General features: G+C 41.4%; 1 protein-coding gene across 1 annotated transcript; it reads right to left on the bottom strand.

Annotated features, from left to right (window-relative positions):
• Positions 1–4946: 4946 nt before the first annotated feature.
• On the bottom strand, positions 4947–24060 carry RBM43 (RNA binding motif protein 43). The gene is made up of 4 exons (XM_082658729.1): positions 23933–24060; positions 17050–17260; positions 6852–6940; positions 4947–6057 (listed from the first exon to the last, which is right to left on the bottom strand). Exons 1-4 carry the CDS (start codon positions 23933–23935, stop codon positions 5326–5328), a joined length of 1035 nt encoding a protein of 344 aa, XP_082514855.1. The 5' UTR covers positions 23936–24060; the 3' UTR covers positions 4947–5325.
• Positions 24061–24443: the final 383 nt, after the last annotated feature.

Below are 24443 nucleotides of genomic sequence, written 5' to 3'. Positions count from 1 at the left end.
GGGAAGAATTCTTCCTTGCCTCTTTCAGTTCCTAGTGGCTCCCTGCCATCCTTGGCCTTCCTAGGCTTGTAGCTATATCACTCCACCCTCTGCCTTTGTCATCACATGAACTTACTCCTCGTTTTCTCTGAGTTTCTGCATCCTCTCCCTTTCTTATAAGGACACGAGTCATCGGGTTAGGGCATCACTCTTAACTAACCACATCTGCAAAGACCCTATTTCCAAATAAAGTCACATTCTGAGGTTCCAGGAAGACATGAATATTGAGGGAATACTATTTAACCCACTAAACCGGACAAGAAATTACAGAGGCCTGGTCTAAGGTTGTGGCCATATAAATGGAAAGAAGAGGAAGGAGCCCAGAGCCACTCTGCTCTTCAGCATGGATGACATACTGGTGCCAGCTCTGAGATGAGGCATTCCAAGCAGAGGGAGCTTTTCTTGGGGTGTTGGTATTACCAATTCTTAAGATTATAGCTACTATTCTTGAACATCTGTTATGTAACATGTTTTCTAAAACTCACAACAACCCTGCAAAATAGGTATTATTTTCAGGTTACAGCTGAGAACACTGAAGCTAGAGGAGTGAGGAACTTTCTCAGAATCCCTCAGTTTGGAAGAGGTAAAAGATGGGAGAGAAGGGGTGAGTGGCGAATATGGAAGAGCGCCCACACGAGTTTCCTAGGCCAGTATTTATACCAGGAAATGATCCTAGAGTAGTGAAATCTTGGCAGGATAGTTACATTCCTTAAATTACTATCTTTGGGAAACTCCATACATTGTCGCTAACATGGTTTATATGGAGAAATTCACAAGGCAAATTTGACGTTTCCTTCCCTTTACACCTTTATATGTGTGAGTCTTCTACTGAGGAATCAAGCAATCTTGTCCCTCAGTTTAAAGTTGTAAAAACTAAGCTATCAAAATTCAGCCATCCCTAAACTTGGCATTCATCTGCCAAACCAAGAGCTGTCCTGCCTTTTCATCCCATCATTGGACTAACCCATCCACAGGCTCTCAGCCTCTGGGAGCTTCTTCTTGCACTTGTTAAAGAAAATTACTCAAAACACAGAAGTAAGGCAAAAAATAATTTTGTGACCTTTTAATGCCCTGCTGGACAAGCTCTAATAAGCCCACTTGTGGGTCATCTCTTTTGAGGAATGTAAGTTCGTTTCACTTAATATCACGGTTGATAAGGGCAATGACATTTTACAACTCTGTAAAATTATAAGTTTAACTTCTTAAAAAAACGATAAAGTGTGATTATTTTTTCTGTCTAGCAGAGAAAATAACCTTCCAAATCAGTTTTGTAACACCGACAAGTTTTGTTTCTAATTTAGCAATTTTTACTAACATGCATTTTCCTATTGACTTTTTTGTTGTTGTTGTTGTTGTTGTTGTTTGTTTTGCGGTACGCGGGCCTCTCACTGTTGTGGCCTCTCCCGTTGCGGAGCACAGGCTCCGGACGCGCAGACCCAGTGGCCATGGCTCACGGGCCCAGCCACTCCGCGGCATGTGGGATCTTCCCGGACCGGGGTACAAACCCGTGTCCCCTGCATCGGCAGGCAGACTCTCAACCACTGCGCCACCAAGGAAGCCCCCTATTGACTTTTTAATTTCACTTCTTACTTTCTCTTTGAACGAGTTTTGTCCTTCTGCTAGTTTACTCCTTAATAATAATGTAAATAAAACTTTAATTCATGCTTACCGTCTTTTTCTGAGGCTCATGCTGATAATATTGAAATGACTAATATATCCCAGGTAAGAAATGACCCTCCAACCCTACCCCAGGTACTTCTATAGCAAGCACTATTGTAATGGCTTGTTTGCCTGCCTTCTCTGCCAGACTAGGCAGTAACTTCTAAGGAGTCACTGAACATTTCTGTCTTACATCCCACTGTTGTCTCCAGAACCCAGAGGATGAGCTCAACAAAAATCCCTGAATGAGTTTCATACTCAAAATGCCTCTCCTTTCTCCCACACTTTCTCCCACTCTTCTTTTTCATCATAAGCTGAAACTCCCACATCTTCTCTTTTAACTTGAGAATGGCTTTCTTAACCATCTGCAACCTCTTTGAAAAGTACCAACTTATTATCTAGTTAAATGATACATTTTTCTCCCAATGGCAGACACACAACAGGATTTAGGCTAGAACAGGATAGAATTCACATCATCTTCCTGAGCATCAGCAACCTTCAAAAACAAATTTTAATAAAAATCATTACTACCATTTTGAAAATTAAAATGTCAGTTTTTATTAAGGATAGAAATTGGTTACATGACTAGCATATTATAAGGACAGTGCTGTTAAATGAACTCTAAAATGGACAGCAATATGTAAAACACCTGAATTACATAATCTTCTCAAGCAGAAGATGCTATATTTATACCCATAAACCAATTAGCATTCAGTGTCTATCCAGTCAAGGAATGAGCCTCAGTATTCTGATCCAGCTCTTTGTTGAAAGACTATTTTTTTAATAGGATTTTTTTTTCATTTATTTATTTATTTATTTATTTTTGACTGCGTTGGGTCTTCGTTACTTTGTGCGAGCTTTCTCTAGTTGCGGTGAGGAGGGGCTACTCTTTGTTGCAGTGTGAGGGCTTCTCATTGCGGTGACTTCTCTTGTTGCAGAACACGGGCTCTAGGCGCGCGGGCTTCAATAGCTGTGGCACACAGGCTCAGTAGTTGTGGCTCACAGGCTCTAGAGCGCAGGCTCAGTAGTTGTGGCACACGGGCTTAGTTGCTCCGCAGCACGTAGGATCTTCCCGGACCAGGGGTCGAACCTGTGTCCCCGGCATTGGCAGGTGGATTCTTTTTTTTTTTTTTTTTTTGCTGTACGCGGGCCTCACTATTGTGGCCTCTGCCGTTGCGGAGCACAGGCTCCGGACGCGCAGGCTCAGCGGCCATGGCTCACAGGCCCAGCCGCTCCATGGCATGTGGGATCTTCCCGGACCGGGGCACGAACCCGTGTCCCCTACATCGGCAGGCAAACTCTCAACCACTGCGCCACCAGGGAAGCCCGGCAGGTGGATTCTTAACCACTGCGCCACCAAGGAAGTCCCTGAAAGACTATTCTATTGGTATTAAATTTGTGGTAATAATGAAAGCCTTGGTAGGTATCAAATATAACTGCCAGTTATCAATTTATTGACTCAGCTATAAATTCATCCTATATGCCTACTCAGTAAAAACAAATTGGGCCCTTTATCCTTCCTTTGTAGCTGGCAAGATATTAAGCTTTCTCAGTAGAGGGCGCTGGAGAGGCACTGCAGGAGGAAAGAGCCTTGTTCCTCCTTCAGTGTGGAACTGAAGTGGCAGGCTCCTCAGAATCGAGGTCCCCGGCAGAGGAAGGGTCCCCCATACGCAGCTTCTCCAGCATTAGGCTCGTGCAGCATGGGCAGCTGCCCCAGTGTCCAACGCCCAAACCCAAGGCCTCCCCAGCACTGAGCACCCATAGTACCAAATGGCCAGCGGCACCTGGCCACCAGCAGCTCCCCCCAGAAATCCCCTCAGGCATGTTGTAATGGAGGGTCGCTGGAGAGACACCTTCTAAACAGATTCCTCCAGTACCCTAGAGGATGGATCTCCAGCAAGATTCCCTGGCACAAACCCTATGGCAAAGTCTGGATCTAAGTTCGGAGCTGTAGGGTGGGTGGGGGAGGTTTTCCCTGGGTGCTCTGTCTAAACTACTCCTTATATCTGTTACTCCTATTATCTGGTAGAGTTTTCTCTGTTTATGAGCCAATCCCTCATTATTCCAATCCCGTCATAGTTAATAATTCTTTATATTAAAGTTTCCCTGTTCAAATTACTGTGTGCCTTCTCTCTCCCGACTGGACCCAGACTGAGACAAACCCTTAGAAGCAAAATGAAAGTCAAACACCTTTTTAAAGATACCTTATTGGACACTTCATATAAAGAGAATTTTCCCATGCAAAAAGTTTAGCCATACAGAAATGAAATAACATATTTAAAGAAATAGAAATCATTTACATATTTGGGATTTAGGTAGCTAAGAAAAATGAAAGCATATAGATTTTTCTTATGCTTTTCTACTGATATAAACAGTTCAAATCATCGTAACCATGTTTGTTTACTTTGAGATGAGCAAGATGTATCATTTTATTATCCTGGGAGGGTCTCTGCAGTGTCCCCGGTACTTAAAATTGGCTTAATGCTAAGTTAAATGCAGGTCAGTCACAGACAACCAAATGACTTACAAGCTCTGGCTACCCTTCAGTAAAGAATTTTCAAATCCTTCTGTCATCTTTAAGGAAACATTTCTCAATTGTTTAAGTAGAATTGTGAGAGACTACAAAAGGGAGAAGCACCGTTCGGTAATCAGAGCCATGGGCAAGTTATATTACATCACTAGGCACCAGTTTCCTCATGTGTGAAAGGGGGATAAAGATAGCACCTACCTCACAGGGCTGCTGTCAGGACTGAATGAGTAAAGATATGTAATACACTTAAAATTATGCCTAGCAAGTAAGTGTTTGCTATTATTCTTATTATCCATGATCTTATTCCTGAAATGCTATTAATTTTACAATACAATTATAAAATAGACACTATACTCCCTTCATAATTCCAACAGGAGAACCAACATTTTATGTAAGTACTTAGGCTAAGTAAGGAGCAGTAAAAATGTTCTGCATGTCCAGTAGCCTTATACAGTATGGGATTTGGTCAAGTAATGACTACCTGCATCAGAAATACCATGTAAGTAGCTTCTCAAGTGAGTTTTGCTAGGATTCTAATTCTATTTGGAGTAAACGCAAATTTTGTAAATGTTAAGAAATTGCCAATGGCATAATAATCATCCAAACTTCTTATATGTTAGAATGAAGGCTACCTCTTTTTTCTAAGAATTTGGGGTTGCAGAGAAAGTGAAGTTTCTTTAAATTTAGTTTTATAATTTTTGAAGTTTTATACCTTAGATATTATCTTTGGGTTTAACTCCTGCTGATGGGCAGGTAGATAACTTCAGACAAGTGTTTTCACCTATTCAAATCCTAGTTTCTTCCCCTATAACATGAGGATGGAAATGCCTGTGATGAAAGATGTTCACAAGAATTAAATGAGATAGGGAATTCCCTGGCATCCAGTGGTTAGGACTCCACACTTTCACGGCAGGGGACCCAGGTTTGATCCCTGGTTGGGAAACTAAGATCCCGCAAGCTGTGCGGTGCAGCCAAAAAAAAAAAAAAAAAAAGAATTAAATGAGATAATGTCTGTAAAGCTGGGATCACTCATGACATCACCACTGCTCAGTAAGGGAAGGCAGCAGCCATTCTTATTACTATTGCTGAGGATTTTATTACCTAACTTTCTGCCTTATTAATTTCATGACCTCTTTTTTAAACAAGTACGTGTCAGAAGAAGATCCTATAATGTCAATGTGCGTATGATAAAAATTAACCAGAACCTGAAGGTACCTTGAACTTAGTTGCTTACATGCCAGCTTAATATTTCTTTTCTCTCTATTTTCCTTTCCTTCCAAAATAAATGTCTCCTTTCTAAGCTCGAAGTGAAGAGCATGTGAATATTTCTCAATGAGCTCTTTCACCTGTTTTTCATTGTTTGGCTGAGAACCACCTTGAGCATTCCTTATACAAAGTGTGGTAATTTCACCATCCACTGTCTCTTGACATAGAGCATGAAATTTTTTCAGTGTGCTTTCATAAAATCCGCTCGTCTTTTTCAGGTAAAGGAAAATATCTGTGTCGAGAACAAGCCTTTCTCCTCTTCTCATAGTCTCAGGTGTTGAGGACCTGGGTGGCTTTAAAGAGTGACTACTTTTCCATGTACCCTCTCTGGGGCTCTGTCTATTCCTGTTTTTTTCTAAAAGAGAACTTGCTTTTAATAGCAAAGACTCTTTGAGCTTCTTGATAGCCAGAAATGATCCTTGAACAGAGATTCTTCCATTGGCTTCCAAAGGACTGAAGCATAAAGCTGGGATTTCCCTTTTCAGGTCCATTACCAGACTTCTCAGACCAATTTCACTCCGAAAAACAGAAAGATCAAGGACAGCATTTACAGAGCTGAAGACCTAAAATTAAACAGAGAAATTAAAACAGCACCACCTAGTGGAGCAGACTACATAAACACACTCTTTTTCTGCCACTTTCTTGGTCTCCCCTGCAGTAGCCCCTAAACCAGGCCTCAACTGCCTAGCACAGCTGGCTTCTTGTGCCATAGCTGCCCGTCAGACGGATGCCACAACCCTATCAAGCCCACAGTGTTCGATTTGGGATTCACATTTCTCACTGGATTACCCTAAATAAAGGTGGTCAAATATTTTTTCAGAGGCATAATGCTTTTTTGAAACAAAGTCTTAAGCAGAACCCAGAGAAATACACTGTTCTGGTTCTGCTCTGTAGATAGGGGTCCCCGTAGAGAGCCCTCCAAGTTAGAAGTTCCTCAGATGGCTGCACAGAACCCTAGGTTTCTTACAGAATAAAGTTTTAAACCAGTGCTTTGAATTTTACTTTTTCCTCTTACTTCCACCTTTACTGTGTCTTCAAAGCTCCTTTTCAATGTTCATCCTAATTGTTTTTTCCCCTACAAAAGAAGTCTTTAGGTAGATGCCTGACATCATCTATGACAGCATAAAAGCTCACTGTCACTTTAAAAACATTAAGAGGGTCATAGAGAAACATAAAAATGACCAGGCAATAACAAAAAAATTTCAAGACACAGGTTTGACCTTTAACACCGACTCAGGTTAAGAGGAGTTTGCACTTTCTTTTCTAGAAGTCATGGGATGAGGGTGCTTTGTGCCTCCTATGTAGAGGAGATACTCTGCAGAAGAAATGGGATCCAGATAATCAGCATTACACTTACCTTTTCACTAAAATGGGAGACGGTGAGTTGAGCGGGTCTGACCATCTCTGCTAGATAGTGTTTCTCTTTTCTGATGACATTCTCTGCAACTAAGTGGAAAAAGGGCCACCAGAAGTGTTTGTGGCACAATACACTAATAATTATTTTAATTAATAATAATAGAGATGTTCAATGCTTTTAAAATACCTAAGATCTTTTCTGTGTTTCCTCTAAATTCAGCATTTACATAGTTTTTCCTTCTACTTTAACACATTAAAATTTATACATATATATGTATACATACATACGTAAAACACTTGCATGTTTTGTATGTTATATATAATACATAACAAACAGCTAAAAGTAAATCCCCCACCACTCTGTTAACTATGGTCATGAGGAGACTTCACCTTTCTGAATCCAGGATATCACACTGTCCTGGTTTGTTTTCCTCTAATTCACTGGCTGACCTGCTCAGTCTCCTTCGCTAATTATCCTTCCCTCCCCATTCTCTAGGCTTTGGCATGCCCCCTCCCACCCCCCCCTGCCCCGCCGCCTCAGGCCTCACACCTCTTTGCTAACCTTACACCCACCCCCTGGGTGATGTCAACAATTTCCACAGCTTTAGACATCATCTCTCTATGTAAATCACCTTGAAAATTCTCTCTTCAACATCGACCTTTCTCCCTTCTGCCTGTGGAAATCTCTACTTCATTATCTGAATAGACGTCTCAACAACCAAAATTCAACTCTTAGTAACTAGCTCCCTTCCAAAAGTACTCTTCCTCCCGTGTTCAGCATCTCAGAAAATGACACTTAGTCCATCTACAAATTCGGAACACCCACCAGTTCTCAATCACCTGCCCTGCTACCACCCTAGTCAAAACCAGCACCGACTGGTAGCTCTTATGCTCCACATGTGTCTGCCAGATGGATCACGTTTAAAAAGGACATCACATTCTGTCAGTCCTCTGCTTAAAACCCTCCAATGGCTCCCCATGTCACCTAGAATAAAATCCAGACACCTTACTTTGACCCATGTGCTCCTAAACATAACCTGGTCCCAGCTGCCCATCTAACCACATCTCCTATTCTCTCCTCCTTGCTCATCCCACTCCAGTCACACGAACCTCCCCACTGCTCTTCAGAACGCCCAGCAGGCTGCCCCTCAGAGAATGTTTCCCAGTCCTTCCCTGTGCCTAGAATTTTCTTCCCCCTTATCTGCATGAGTCATTCCCTTACTTCATTCAAGTCTCTGTTCAAATGTCACCCAAACAGAGTATTTTCCTACCCACTCTACCTAAAGTAGCGCTATCCATCACATTCTATCCCTTTATTCTTCTTTATATTTTTTATAGCACCATATTATATAATATGTATAAATATATAAGTATACATAAATATACAAATAAATAAAGCACACAACAATTATATATTCATTTATTGGCTTGTTTATTATCTCTCCACAGATGTATGCTTCATGAAAAAAAAATATTTTGCCTATTTCATTCATTGCTGTATAACCTCAAGGCCTAGAATGGTGCCTGAAAAGTAATAGATGCTCAATAAATACTTGGGAATAAATGAATGAATGAGCCCTCTCTTTCTCTCTCTGACTTAATCAATGCAATACACAAAACTAATAATTTCCCTTAATAATATAAACTTATTAACTTCTACTTTCCCCTTAGAGAAATAATAAGGAGCCCTTCCCGCCATCCCTTACCTGAACATCCCCATTGAGAAGGAATGACATAACTCATGGTGAGAGATACCCACAGTCTTTTGGATACCCACAGATATCCACACTGATAACCCACCGTCTTTTGGATCTCTCTCTGGACCCTATCTTCCCTCAAGCAGAGCAAGGTCTCTTCTGCTCCTACTCTTATGTAGTACTTTTACCTCCAAAAGGCTGGCATGGAGACTCACCTTTCTTTGGCAACTTATTCTACCAGCCACTGTGCTGTACCGAAGGCTGCCCCATCCATGAGGCTGGAGGGGTGAATAGCTCTGCAGACCCAACTTCCTCACTTATGTCAGGTTGGAGGTGGGGAACAGAATGGCTCACTCTAACCTCAGATCCAAACCATATATCTTCAGTCCAACTTTCCCAGTAATAAAGCAGATACTATATGAGAATATTCATTTGTTGGTTTGATCAAAGAGAAGCAAATGGTATAATTATACTGCTGAAGCCACCTCAAAATTGTCCAAGTATTTACCTTTTTTGTGAGACTATAGATAACTTTTCTGGGGTTTTTTTCTGTATTTTACAAATTTTCTACAATAAAACATATCACCTTTATCCCAAGATATAGACAGATTTAAAATATAGAAAAAAAGAAGTCTTTAAGACTGCCGGTTATTGACAACTCTATCATGAGACATTTTCACATTTATTCCTGCTTAACACACTATTGTGCCACTTTTATACTCAAGAATAGAATTATTGAGGAGCTTCAAGATGGCGGAAGAGTAAGCCTTGAAGATCACCTTCCTCCCCACAAATACATCAGAAATACATCTACAGGTGGAACAGCTCCTACAGAACACCTACTGAACGCTGGCAGAAGACCTCAGACCTCCCAGAAGGCAAGAAACTCCCCAGGGGCAAGAAACTTACCCTACCTGGGTAGGGTAAAAGAAAAAAGAAAAAACAGAGACAAAGAATAGGGACGGGAGCTTCCCTGGTGGCACAGTGGTTGAGAGTCCGCCTGCTGATGCAGGGGACACGGGTTCGTGCCCTGGTCCGGGAGGATCCCACATGCCGCGGAGCGGCTGGGCCCGTGAGCCATGGCCGCTGAGCCTGCGCGTCCAGAGCCTGTGCTCCGCAACGGGAGAGGCCATGGCAGTGAGAGGCCCACGTACCGCAAAAAAAAAAAAAGATAGGGATGGGACCGGCACCAGTGAGAGGGAGCTGTGAAGGAGGAAAGGTTTGCACCCACTAGGAAGCCCATTCGAGGGCAGAGACTGCAAGCGGCGGACGGGGGGGAACTTCGTAGCCACAGAGGAGAGCACAGCAACAGGGGTACGAAGGGCAAAGCAAAGAGATTCCCGCACAGAGGGTCGGTGCCAACCAGCACTCACCAGCCCGAGAAACTTGTCTGCTCACCCGCCGGGGCAGGCGGGGTCTGGGAGCTGAGGCTCGGGCTTCGGAGGTCAGATCCCAGGGAGAGGACTGGGGTTGGCAGCGTGAACACAGCCTGAAGGGGTTAGTGCGCCACGGCTAGCCGGGAGGCAGTCCGGGAAAAGTCTGGAGCTGCTGAAGAGACAAGAGACTTTTTCTCGCCTCTTTGTTTCCTGGTGCACGAGGAGAGGGGATTCAGAGCGCTGCTTAAAGGAGCTCCAGAGACGGTTGGGAACCGCGCCTATCAGCGCGGACCCCAGAGACAGGCATGGGACGCTAAGGCTGTTGCTGCCGCCAAAAAGAAGCCTGTGTGTGAGCACAAGTCACTATCCACACCTCCCCCCCCGGGAGCCTGTGCAGCCCGCCACTGCCAGGGTCCCGGGATCCAGGGACAACTTCCCAGGGAGAACGCACGGCGCGCCTCAGGCTGGTGCAACGTCACACTGGCCTCTGCCGCCGCAGGCTCGCCCCCCACACCATACCTCTCCTCCCCCCCAGCCTGAGTGAGCCAGAGCCCCCGAATCAGCTGCTCCTTTAACCCCGTCCTGCCTGAGTGAAGAACAGACGCACTAAGGTGACCTACACACAGAGGCAGTGCCAAATCCAAAGCTGAGCCCTGGGAGCTGTGTGAACAAAGAAGAGAAAGGGAAATCTCTCCCAGCAGCCTTGGGGCAGCGGATTAAATCTCGACAATCAACTTGATGTACCCTGCATCTGTGGAATACCTGAATAGACAACAAATCATCCCAAATTGAGGAGGTGGACTTTGGGAACAATGATATATATATTTTTTTTCCCTATTTCTCTTTTTGTGAGTGTGTATGTGTATGCTTCTGTGTGTGATATTGCCTGTATAGCTTTGCATTTACCATTTCTCCTAGGATTCTGTCTGTCCATTTTTCTGTTTTTTTTTTTTGTTTTTACTTAAAAATTTTTTTCTTAATAATTATTTCTTATTTTAATAACTTTATTTTATTTTACTTGATTTTATCTTCTTTCTTTCTTTTTTTCTTTTTCTTTCTCCCTCCCTCCCTCCCTCCCTCCCTTCCTTTCTTTCTTTCTTTCTACTTTTTCTCCCTTTTATTCTGAGCTGTGTGCATGAAAGGCTCTTGGTGCTCCAGCCAGGTGTCAGGGCTGTGTCTCTGAGGTGGAAGAGCCAAGTTCAGGACACTGGTCCACAAGAGACCTCCCAGCTCCACATAACATCAAACAGCGAAAATCTCCCAGATATCTCCAGCTCAACGCCAAGACCCAGCTCCATTTAACGACCAGCAAGCTACAGTGCTGGACACCCTATGCCAAACAACTAGCAAGACAAGAACACAACCCCATCCATCAGCAGAGAGGCTGCCTAAAATCATAAAAAGGCCACAGACACCCCAAAACACACCACCAGACGTGGACCTGCCCACCAGAAAGACAAGATCCAGCCTCATCCACCAGAACACAGGCACTAGTCCCCTCCACCAGGAAGCCTACACAACCCACTGAACCAACCTTAGCCACTGGAGACAGACACCAAAAACAACGGGAACTACAAACCTGCAGCCTGCAAAAAGCAGACCCCAAACACAGTAAGTTAAGCAAAAGGAGAAGACAGAGAAACACAGCAGATGAAGGAGCTAGGCAAAAACCCACCAGACAAAACAAATTAAGAGGAAATAGGCAGTCTACCTGAAAACGAATTCAGAATAATTATAGTAAACATGATCCAGAATCTTGGGAGTAGAATGGAGAAAATACAAGAAACACTTAACAAGGACCTAGAAGAACTAAAGAGCAAACAAACAGAGATGAACAACACAATAAATGAAATTTAAAATTCTCTAGAAGGGATCAATAGCAGAATAACTGAGGCAGAAGAACGGATAAGTGACCTGGAAGATAAAAGAGTGGAAATAACTACTGCAGAGCAGAATAAAGAAAAAAGAATGAAAAGAGATGAAGACAGCCTAAGAGACAACATTAAACATACCAACATTCGAATTATAGGGGTCCCAGAAGAAGAACAGAAAAAGAAAGGGTCTGAGAAAATATTTGAAGAGATTATAGTTGAAAACTTCCCTGATATGCGAAAGGAAATAGTTAATCAAGTCCAAGAAGCACAGAGTCCCATACAGGATAAACCAAAGGAGAAACACATGAGCCAAGACACATATTAATCAAACTATCAAAAATTAAATACAAAGAAAAAATATTAAAAGCAGCAAGGGAAAAACAACATATAACACACAAGGGAATCCCCATAAGGTTAACAGCTGACCTTTCAGCAGGAACTCTGCAAGCCAGAAGGGAGTGGCAGGACACATTGAAAGTGATGAAGGAGAAAAACCTGCAATCAAGATTACTCTACCCAGCAAGGATCTCATTCAGATTTGACAGAGAAATTAAAACCTTTACAGACAAGCAAAAGCTAAAAGAATTCAGCACCACCAAAACACCACCAAATGCTAAAGGAACTTCTCTAGGCAGGAAAAACAAGAGAAGGAAAAGACCTACAGTAACAAACCCAAAACAATTAAGAAAATGGTAATACGAACATACATATCAATAACTACCTTAAACGTAAATGGATTAAATGCTCCAACCAAAAGACATAGACTGGTTGAATGTATACAAAAGCAAGACCCATATATATGCTGTCTATAAGAGACCCACTTCAGACCTAAGGACACATACAGGCTGAAAGTGAGGGGATGGAAAAAGATGTTCCATGCAAATGGAAATCAAAAGAAAGCTGGAGTAGCAATTCTCATATCAGATGAAATACTCTTTAAAACAAAGAATATTACGAGACAAAGAAGGACACTACATAATGATCAAGGGATCAATCCAAGAAGAAGATATACGAATTGTAAATATTTATGCACTCCACAGAAGCTCACCTCAATACATAAGTCAAATACTAACAGCCATAAAAGAGGAAATCCACAGGAACACAATCAGATTAGGGGACTTTAACACCCCACTTTAACCAATGGACAGATCATCCAAAATGAAAATAAATAAAGAAACACAAGCTTTAAATGATACATTAAACAAATGGACTCCAGTGATATTTATAGGACATTCCATCCAAAAACAACAGAATACACTTCTTTCTCAGGTGCTCATGGAACATTCTCCAGGATAGATCATATCTTGGATCACAAATCAAACCTTGGTAAATTAAAGAAAATTAAAATCGTATCAAGTATCTTTTCCAACCACAAATCTATGAGACTAGAAAACAATTACAGGGAAAAAAATCTGTAAAAAATACAAACACATGGAGGCTAAACAACACACTACTTAATAACCAAGAGATCACTGAAGAAATCAAAGAGGAAATCAAAAAATACCTAGAAACAAATGACAATGGAGACACGACAACCCAAAACGTATGGGATGCAGCAAAAGCAGTTCTAAGAGGGAAGTTTATAGCAATACAATCCTACCATAAGAAACAAGAAACATCTCAAATAACCTAACCTTACACCTAAAGCAATTAGAGAAAGAAGAAACAAAAAACCTCAAAGTTAGCGGAAGGAAAGACATCATAAAGATCAGATCAGAAATAAATGAAAAAGAAATGAGGGAAAGGATAGCAAAGATCAATAAAACTAAAGGCTGGTTCTTTGAGAAGATAAACAAAATTGATAAACCATTAGCCAGACTCATCAAGAAAAAAAAGGAGAAGACTCAAATCAATAGAATTAGAAATGGAAAAGGAGAAGTAACAACTGACACTGCAGAAATACAAAGAATCATAAGACATTACTACAAGCAACTATATGCCAATAAAATGGACAACCCAGAAGATATGGACAAATTCTTAGAAAAGCACAACCTTCCGAGACTGAATCAGGAAGAAATAGAAAATATAAACAGACCAATCACAAGCACTGAAATTGAAACTGTGATTAAAAATCCTCCAACAAAAAAAAGCCCAGGACCAGATGGCTTCAAAAGCGAATTCTATCAAACATCTAGAGTAGAGCTAACACCTATCCTTCTCAAACTCTTCCAAAATATAGCAGAGGGAGGAACACTCCCAAACTCATTCTACAAGGCCACCATCACCCTGATACCAAAACTGGACAAAGATCAAAGATGTCACAAAGAGAGAACACTACAGGCCAATATCACTGATGAACATAGATGCAAAAATCCTCAACAAAATACTAGCAAACAGAATCCAACAGCACATTCAACGGATCATACACCATGACCAATTGGGGTTAATCCCAGGAATGCAAGGATTCTTCAATATACGCAAATCAAACAATGTGATACACCATATTAAAAAATTGAAGGAGAAAAACCATATGATCATCTCAATAAATGCAGAGAAAGTTTTTGACAAAATTCAACACCCATTTATGATAAAAACCCTCCAGAAAGTAGGCATAGAGGGAACTTTCATCAACATAATAAAGGCCATATATGACAAACCCCCAGCCAACATCATCCTAATTGGTGAAAAACTGAAACCATTTCCACTAAGATCAGGAACAAGACAAGGTTGCCCACTCTCACCACTATTATTCAACATAGTTTTGGAAGTTTTAGCCACAGAAATCAGAGAAGAAAAAGACATACAAGAAATCCAAATCAGAAAAGAAGAAGTAAAGCTGTCACTGTTTGTAGATAACATGATACTATACATAAAGAATCCTAAAGATGCTACCAGAACACTACTAGAGCTAATCAATGAATTTGGTAAGGTAGCAGGATACAAAATTAATGCACAGAAATCTCTAACATTCCTATACACTAATGAGGAAAATTCTGAAAGTGAAATTAAGAAAATATTCCCATTTACCACTGCAACAAAAAGAATAAAATATCTAGGAATAAACCAACATAAGGAGACAAAAGACCTATACCTATATGCAGAAAATTATTAGACACTGATGAAAGAAATTAAAGATGATACAAATAGATGGAAAGATACACCATGTTCTTGGATTGGAAGAATCAACACTGTGAAAATGACTATACTATCCAAAGCAATCTACAGATTCAATGCAATCCCTATCAAACTACCACTAGCATTTCTCAAAGAACTAGAACAAAAAATTTCACAATTTGTATGGAAACACAAAAGCCCCGAATAGCCAAAGCAATCTTGAGAACGAAAAACAGAGCCGGAGGAATCAGGCTCCCTGACTTCAGACTATACTACAAAGCTACAGTAATCAAGACAGCATGGTACTGGCACAAAAACAGAAATAGAGATCAATGGAACAGGATAGAAAGCCCAGAGATAAACCCACGCACATATGGTCACCTTATCTTTGATAAAGGAGACAAGAATATACAGTGGAGAAAAGACAGCCTCTTCAATAAGTGGTGCTGGGAAAACTGAACAGCTACATGTAAAAGAATGAAATTAGAACACTCCCTAACACCATACAGAAAAATAAATTCAAAATGGATTAAAGGCCTAAATGTAAGGCCAGGCACTATCAAACTCTTAGAGGAGTACATAGGCAGAACACTCTATGACATAAATCACAGCAAGATCCTTTTTGATCCACCTTCTAGAGGAATGGAAAATAAAACAAAAATAAACAAATGGGACCTAATGAACATTAAAAGCTTTTGCACAGCAAAGGAAACCATAAACAAGACCAAAAGACAACCCTCAGAATGGGAGAAAATATTTGTAAGTGAAGCAACTGACAAAGGATTAATCTCCAAAATTTACAAGCAGCTCATGCAGCTCAATATCAAAAAAACAAACAACCCAATCCAAAAATGGGCAGAAGACCTAAACAGACATTTCTCCAAAGAAGATATACAGATTGCCAACAAACACATGAAAGAATGCTCAACATCATTAATCATTAGAGAAATGCAAATCAAAACTACAATAAGATATCATCTCACACCAGTCAGAATGGCCATCATCAAAAAATCTACAAACAATAAATGCTGGAGAGGGTATGGAGAAAAGGGAACCCTCTTGCACTGTTGGTGGGAATGTAAATTGATACAGCTACCATGGAGAACAGTATGGAGGTTCCTTAAAAAACTAAAAATAGGGGCTTCCCTGCTGGCACAGCGGTTGAGAGTCCGCCTGCCAATGCAGGGGACACGGGTTCGTGCCCCAATCCGGGAAGATCCCACATGCCGCGGAGCGGCTGGGCCCGTGAGCCATGGCCGCTGAGCCTGCGCGTCCGGAGCCTGTGCCCCGCAATGGGAGAGGCCACAACAGTGAGATGCCCGCGTACCGCAAAAAAAAAAAACAAAAAAAAACAAAACAAAAAAAAACTAAAAATAGAACTACCATACGACCCAGCAATCCCACTACTGGGCATATACCCTGAGAAAACCATAATTCAGAAAGAGTCATGTACCAAAATGTTCATTGCAGCTCTATTTACAATAGCCAGGACATGGAGACAACCTAAGTGTCCATCAACAGATGAATGGATAAAGAAGATGTGCACGTATATACAGTGGAATATTACTCAGTCATAGAAAGAAAATAAATTGAGTTATTTGTAATGAGGTGGATGGACCTAGAGTCTGTCATACAGAGTGAAGTAAGTCATAAAGAGAAAAACAAATACCATATGCTAACACATATATATGGAATCTAAAAAAAAAAAAAAATGGTCATGAAGAACCTAGGGGCAAGATGAGAATAAAGACGCACACCTACTTGAGAATGGACTTGAGGATACAGAGAGGTGGAAGGGTAAGCTGAGACAAAGTGAGAGAGTGGCATGGACATATATACACTGCCAAACGTAAAATAGATAGCTAGTGGGAAGCAGCCACGTAGCACAGGGAGATCAGCTCGGTGCTTTGTGACCACCTAGAGGGGTGGGATAGGGAGGGTGGGAAGGAGGGAGACACAAGAGGGAAGAGATATGGGGACATAGGTATATGTATAACTGATTCACTTTGTTATAAAGCAGAAACTAACATACAATTTTAAAGCAATTATACTCCAATAAAGATGTTAAAAAAATAGAATTATTATTTTTTAAATACACTTTAAACTTTACCAGTCCCATGAATTATTTTAATGAAATTCAATTTTTAATTTCATTACAGAAGTATTTCTAAGATTATAAAAACTTGATTGGGAAATACCTTTTTTTTCTTTGAATGTTACATATGCAACTCCCTTGGTTCTTGTTGGATATATCACATCTTCAACAACTCCACCCTCATTCTCAATATCTTGAAAGTGACTCTTCACTAATACGGTCAGTGACTGATCATTAACGGAACCAACTGGAAGACCAGCAACTACAATTGTTCTTTCAGAAGCTTCGGATTCCTTGACCTTCAAAACTGATGCCTGCAAAAACACAGTAGGATACTCTTCAAATATACAGGATTCTGCTTATATAGGCAATGTTACACACCAGTGGGAAAAGCTATTTTATTCAATAAAGGCGCTCCTGCAATTGATTAGATACTTGAAAACAAATATTAAGGTTAGAGCCTGGCCTCATACCATATGCCAGCATAAACTCTATATAAATTTGAGAGTTAAAATGTAAAAAGGAAACCCCTTTTATTAATAAATGGAAAACACTGGTTAACATTTGTCTGATTTTAGAAAGACCTAAAAATAATTGTAATCACAAAGGAAAAGATTGAGATATAAATTTTTTTTAAGATTTTTTTTTTGATGTGGACCGTTTTTAAAGTCTTTGTTGAATTTGTTATAAAATTGCTTCTGCTTTATGTTTTGGTTTTTTGGCCCTGAGGCATGTGGGATCTTAGCTCCTTGACCAGGGACCACCTGCAGGGGAAGGGGAAGTCTTAACCACTGGACTGCAGGGAAGTCCCGAGATATAAATTTTTTAAATCAAAATTTTTTAAAAAGTCAAGCTAATCAATGAAAAAAAAAGAACAAAATACCTAGGAATAAACCTACCTAAGGAGACAAAAGACCTGTATGCAGAAAACTGTAAAACACTGATGAAAGAAATTAAAGATGATACAAACAGATGGAGAGATATACCATGTTCTTGGATTGGAAGAATCAACATTGTGAAAATGACTCTACTACCCAAAGCAATCTACAGATTCAATGCAATCCCTATCAAACTACCACTGGCATTTTTCAAAGAACTAGAATAAAAAATTTCACAATTTGTACGGAAACACAAAAGACCCCGAATAGCCAAAGCAATCTTGAGAACGAAAAACAGAGCCGGAGGAATCAGGCTCCCTGACTTCAGACTATACTACAAAGCTACAGTAATCGAGACAGTATGTTACTGGCACAAAAACAGAAATAGAGATCAATGGAACAGGATAGAAAGCCCAGAGATAAACCCATGCACATATGGTCAACTTATCTTTGATAAAGGAGACATGAATATACAGTGGAGAAAAGACAGCCTCTTCAATAAGTGGTGCTGGGAAAACTGGACAGCTACATGTAAAAAAATTAAATTAGAACACTCCTTAACACCATACACCAAAATAAACTTAAAATGGATTAAAGACCTAAATGTAAGGCCAGACTCTATCAAACTCTTAGAGGAAAACACAGGCAGAACACTCTATGACATAAATCACAGCAAGATCCTTTTTGACCCATCTCCTAGCAAAATGGAAATAAAAACAAAAATAAACAAATGGGACATAATGAAACTTAAAGGCTTTTGCACAGCAAAGGAAACCATAAACAAGATGAAAAGACAACCCTCAGAATGGGAGAAAATATCTGCAAATGAAGCAACTGAAAAAGTATTAATCTCCAAAATTTACAAGCAGCTCATGCAGCTCAATATCGAAAAAACAAACAACCCAATCCAAAAATGGGCAGAAGACCTAAACAGACATTTCTCCAAAGAAGTTATACACATTGCCAACAAACACATGAAAGTCTGCTCAATATCACTTACCATTAGAGAAATGCAAATCAAAACTACAATGAGGGGCTTCCCTGGTGGCACAGTGGTTGAGAGTCCACCTGCTGACGCAGGGGACACGGCTTCGTGCCCCGGTCCGGGAGGATCCCACATGCCACAGAGCGGCTGGGCCCGTGAGCCATGGCCGCTGAGCATGCGTGTCCGGAGCCTGTGCTCCGCAACGGGAGAGGCCACAACAGTGAGAGGCCCACGTACCACAAAAAAAAAAAAAAAAAAAAAAAAAACTACAATGAGGTATCACCACACACTGTCAGAATGGCCGTCATCAAAAAATCTACAAACAATAACTGCTGGAGAGGGTGTGGAGAAAAGGGAACCCTCTTGCACTGTTGGTGGGAATGTAAATTGACACAGCCACTATGGGGAACAGTATGGAGGTTCCTTAAAAAACTAAAAGTAGAACTACCATACGACCCAGCAATCCCACTACTGGGCATATACCTTGAGAAAACCATAATTCAAAAAGTGTCATGTTCCACAATGTTCATTGCAGCTCTGTTTACAATAGCCAGGACATGGAAGCAACCTAGGCGTCCACTGACAGATGAACGGATAAAGATGTGGCACATATATACAATGGAATATTACTCAGCCATAAAAAGAAATGAAATTGAGTTATTTGTAACGAGGTGGATGGACCTAGAGACTGTATTAAAGAGTGAAGTTAAGTCAGAAAGAGAAAAACAAATACCGTATGCTAACACATATATATGGAATCTAAAAAAAAAAAAAAAAAAAAAAAAAAAGTGGTTATGAAGAACCTAGGGGCAGGATAGGAATAAAGATACAGATGTAGAGAATGTACCTGAAGGCACGGGGAGGGGGAAGGGTAAGCTGGGATGAAGTGAGAGTGTGGCAAGGACATATATACACCACCAAATGTAAAATAGATAGCTAGTGGGAAGCAGCCACATAGCACAGGGAGATCAGCTCGGTGCTTTGTGACCACCTAGAGCGGTGGGATAGGGAGGGTGGGAGGGAGACACAAGAGGGAGGAGATATGGGGATATATGTTTATGTATAGCTGATTCACTTTGTTATACAGCAGAAACTAACACACCATTGTAAAGCAATTATACTCCAATAAGGATGTTACAAAAGAAAAAAAAAAGTTAAGGTAACCACAAAATTTTGTAGTTTGGAGTTGGCTGTATGTTTTCTTGATTGTAGAGTTGAAAGTACATAAGGTAATAAAAAACATATTCTTTTTTTTCTTTTTTTTTTTTTTTTTGGTAAAATTAGGAAAAGTCACCATAAAAAAATAAAACCCTGGAAATAACATTGGAGCTACAGTGAAGTAAACCCTGCCTTCCAGCACATACCTGAAATAGAATTCAACCACTGAGAGCACATGCTATTGTAGACTGTGCCACCCTGGGAACAGAGGACCAAGTGCAAGTAGATCCTTCCCTGGGCTCACTCTCTGTGAACTTCTTGTATTAAGGTTTTAATTTGTTCCCCAGCTCATTTAGGGGAGTGGAACCTATAAACTTCTCCCAATGCATATATAGGTAGTCCAGCTTGATTACACCAGAGCTCAGACAAAATCTATCCTAAATTACCCCCAGGGAGGACAGGATGTCTCACAGGTCCAAGTAACGGTTAATAGATCATAAAGATGTTTCGGTTTTCAGTTCAGAGGACTCTATATACTCAGAGTAGGACTTCACTGGGGATAGGCAAACAGCTTCTGACCTCCCTAATCAAGAAAACAGTCTAAGCACACACACAGTGTCCATTCTAACCCAGGAGCATCTTAAAATGAAAGTAGAAGAATAAAAAAGAGAATAAACACAATTAAGGGGAGCAATCAGCAGCATAGGGGAGATTTCAACAATTTCTTGAAGACGGAAAAGATACAGAAGTATGTGGAAGGATAAGACAGAGGGAATCCAGAATAAAGAAAAGGGGGTTGCAATGCAAAGGTGACACCTTTCATGGCAAGAACCTCAGAAATGAAAAAAGGGACCAAAACCAGAAAGATTAGTTGAAAAGCTAGCGGCAAAACAAAACTGAATGGACACTCTAGGGAGAATCTGACCTGCTAGTGTGGGTGCTGGCACCCCAGAGCAAGCCCCCTCCCCCTCCACTTTCTGGCATTTGCAAGGGCCCAAGCCTAAAGATCATAAGTAAATTAAAGTGTGCATGTTTTCAGTAAATTATAGAATACCAAAAAAAGAGAATCTATTTGACACAGCTGCGAGGAACATTTTTCTGTAAGTGGAAAAAGGAAAAATACACATGACATTGGACCAAAAGGAGAAAAAGTAATCACAGCACACTATTATTAGGCCCTGCTGTAAACAGTATTTACTGTTTGCATAATAATATAGACACTCTCATTGGTTTTTATCTTTTAGACTAATTCTGTTAAATCTTCAAAATACCAAAGACTTAAATATGATTATAGAATAAAATGGAAACATTCAACCCTGTCAATGTAAGAATAAAGGCAAAACTAACAGAAGTTGAGAAAAAAAGATAGAAAGAAAAATCTATACTTATATTACTGAAAATCATGTAATACCATCAAAATTTTAAGTATATTATGAAAGTTACAAAAATAGTCCACAGGAGAATTTAAAAATATTAATAAAACTTTCAAGCTTGAAAGGTGGGAGAAGTCAGAGGTTACTTGAGTGAAATCCTTATTTATCATAGCAGGAATTCAATAATAGAAAATGCCTAAAGTCAATGATGACCGCCCCCAGGATATGCACTCTCTCAGCATCTCCTCTGACTTTTCAGCTGGTGGTTATAAAATAAGGTGGCAAAAATGTACCTGCATTTCTTAGAATATAGAGTATCTTGTCGATTAGTTAATCAATTAACAAATACAGTATTAATGAAGCAGGTGTTCTATATCTGGCAATATGCTGGGTACCAAAGATGACACATACGAAGACATAAAGCACACCCCTCACCCTGAAATTGTTCCACCATAAAACCTTACTGAGCATTTATTATGTGCGGGGCACCTGGATGGGCCTTAAGATTACCAACACACACACAAAAAGAGCCTCTAAGTTATGGATGAGAAGGAGGCAGGCACATACACAAATCATTTCAACTAAGCTTGGTAGGCACAAAAAGAGGGAGGCCTACTTCTCTACAAGACGAACAGACCAACACCCCAAAATCTGACAAGGATACAGGACCATTCACAATAAAGTTCACTTAGGATTAGGAAGCAAGATTAATTCTGGCTAAACCAGTCAAAAAAGGCTTCATGAAAGAGAGAACTTGAAGGCTGAGGTCGAATTTTAACTAATGGTCAAATTTGATTAAAAATGCAAAAGAGGGCTTCCCTGGTGGTGCAGTGGTTGAGAGTCCGCCTGCCGATGCAGGGGACACGGGTTCGTGCCCCGGTCTGGGAAGATCCCACATGCCGCGGAGCAGCTGGGCCCGTGAACCATGGCCGCTGAGCCTGCGCGTCCGGAGCCTGTGCTCCGCAACGGGAGAGGCCACGACAGTGAGAGGCCCGCGTATCGCAAAAACAACAACAACAACAACAAAAAATTTTTTTTGATTAAAAATAATGCAAAAGAGTTCACAGCAAAAGCAAAGGGACAGAGGAATGGAGGATGAAAATGGCTCATATTGAGACATATAAAGAAAAGGTAGTGTCTCCTGAAAAGGAAACTCATAATAATTATGAACTCTTTGTTATGGGAGGTACTTTTAATGGAGGAAAACAGTTTCTTAAAATATTCAGGGACAAATAAATTGCACAGGAAACAATAAAAATATAAAAATGTGTTCCTCCATCCTAGCCCCAAGTGGTAAGATGTAATTATCCCAAAATAGTTCTTTCTAGAAAAGGAAAAATAAAAAATGACAGATTTTTGAGACTTTAAGGGGATTTTTATTTCACATGAGATTTGTCTTGATTTACTATACATCTGGCTCTAACAGTCCACACCAACCTCCACGGATAAGTGGCTAGTGTATTAGCTTCCTTTTCTTCATCAGTGCCAAAGAAAATCTTTAAATCAATTTAAATTCGGAAAATCTTACTCCGCCTCTGCCCTCATCAATACTAATACCATATTTCTTTGTTCAAATGTCTACATTTATCTTTGAAATCAAAGAAACTTCTCCTTGATGTCTATTGATGTCTTCTACCCACCGTTAGGAAGAAAAAGAGAGGTCTTGGAGATAGCCCTTTCAAGAGTTACCATATGGAGATACAGAATTTTGAAACATGAGCAGCATTTTGGTCGGCAGGTATTAAAATGACGGCAATTTCCCTGCATCAATGATACATTTTAAGAGACTTTTGACCATATTATCAGAAAACAAAAAGAAAAACTGTGAGTTTATTTTTGTAAGTAAAGCACTTGGGAGAGATAATTAAATTTATTCACTGAGTTCGCTTACATTCCTTTTCTCAAAATTAGGTGTCTATTTTCATTCACGTTGCCTTTACTGCCACCGGTAAACAAAGTCGCACTTGCACTTCACAACTGCTTGGGAATTGAAGGCCCTGCCACTGCTTTTAAGCGCTTGATCCAAAGTACACGGAAGCCTAAATCTTAAATTTGCTAACTGTTCTTGCTAGGCAGCAAAGATGGTGACAACACAGAGCCCTTTGTGTCTGGAGAAAGAACTAAGGCCACAAGAGAAAATTCCCGCTAAGACGTCAGGCTGCTTTCCCAACTGTGTCCTTGGCTAGAATCCTTCTTGCTGGCCCTTTACAAAAGGAAACGGTGGCCTCCATTTCTGGGCAATTCTCTCCTCTCCTGCTCCCAAAGTGTGGCAGGACAACAGTTAAGCCCTAACACTGCCTGCGAGTCCACTCGTCGACCAAACAGCTGTGTCCCCGACAACCAGGCACTAGGTGCCGGAGGAGGCCGCGGCGATGCGTCCCTTTGGAGCTGGCCTGCGGTGAAGCGCGCGGAACTGCCACCCGTACAGGTGCAGACAAACCGGGCTGGGTTTGCCTTCGGGGTCCCTCCCCGCGCCTCCCCGGTCACCCCGCACCCTCGCCCGTTCTGCCCGTCTCCGCGTCCTCCTGGGGGACCGTGGTGACGGGACGAGGACCACTCCGCCCTGCAAAACCCAAAGCAAAAGCAACTTGCCATGGCGGAAGAGACGCGCCCTCGGCGGCCGGCGGGGCCCAGAGCTAGCGGAGCGCGGGCGGCGCGGCGGGAGCTGGCTGACGGGTTTTGGTTTCGGTTTTCTGTTCCCGCTCGTTTGGAGACAGCCCCTCCACCCCACCCCGCGGTTCTGCGGCCTCGGGGTCTCGGGGCCTCGGGATGAGAGCCCGGACCTGGGGCAGTTGCTCTCCGGACGCCCTCGGTAGTTTCGCAACTTTTGAAATCAAGCTGGAGAGAGGTCGGGGGGGATTCCCCGGCGGGAATGCGGGGATTCTCCGGGTGCTGTGTCTGTCCTGTGGGCAGTGGATCGTCCTTCCTATGCCATCTTTATCTCCCTAGTTGTGTTCTCACCGCACCACGCCTGTTTCTCCTCTCGTCCCCTGTCCAGGACCAGTGGCCAGGTGCGCAGAGCACAGGATGAAAGGTCCCTGCTAAAAGAGAGCTCACCATCCTGGCCATCCCGCGCTCAGATTCCTGAGTCTGGCACCACAGG

Source organism: Grampus griseus, assembly GCF_964374135.1.
Source record: "Grampus griseus genome assembly, chromosome: 7".
Taxonomy (NCBI): domain Eukaryota; kingdom Metazoa; phylum Chordata; class Mammalia; order Artiodactyla; family Delphinidae; genus Grampus; species Grampus griseus.
This window is presented reverse-complemented; position numbering and strand designations above follow the sequence as displayed.

Coding starts and splice junctions, on each gene's coding strand:
- RBM43 (XM_082658729.1), bottom strand. Junction 6,941..17,049: donor AACATTCAAAGAAAAAAAAG/GTATTTCCCAAT, acceptor TTTTCCACTTAG/TTGCAGAGAATGTCATCAGA. Junction 6,058..6,851: donor TCTCCCATTTTAGTGAAAAG/GTAAGTGTAATG, acceptor GTTTAATTTTAG/GTCTTCAGCTCTGTAAATGC.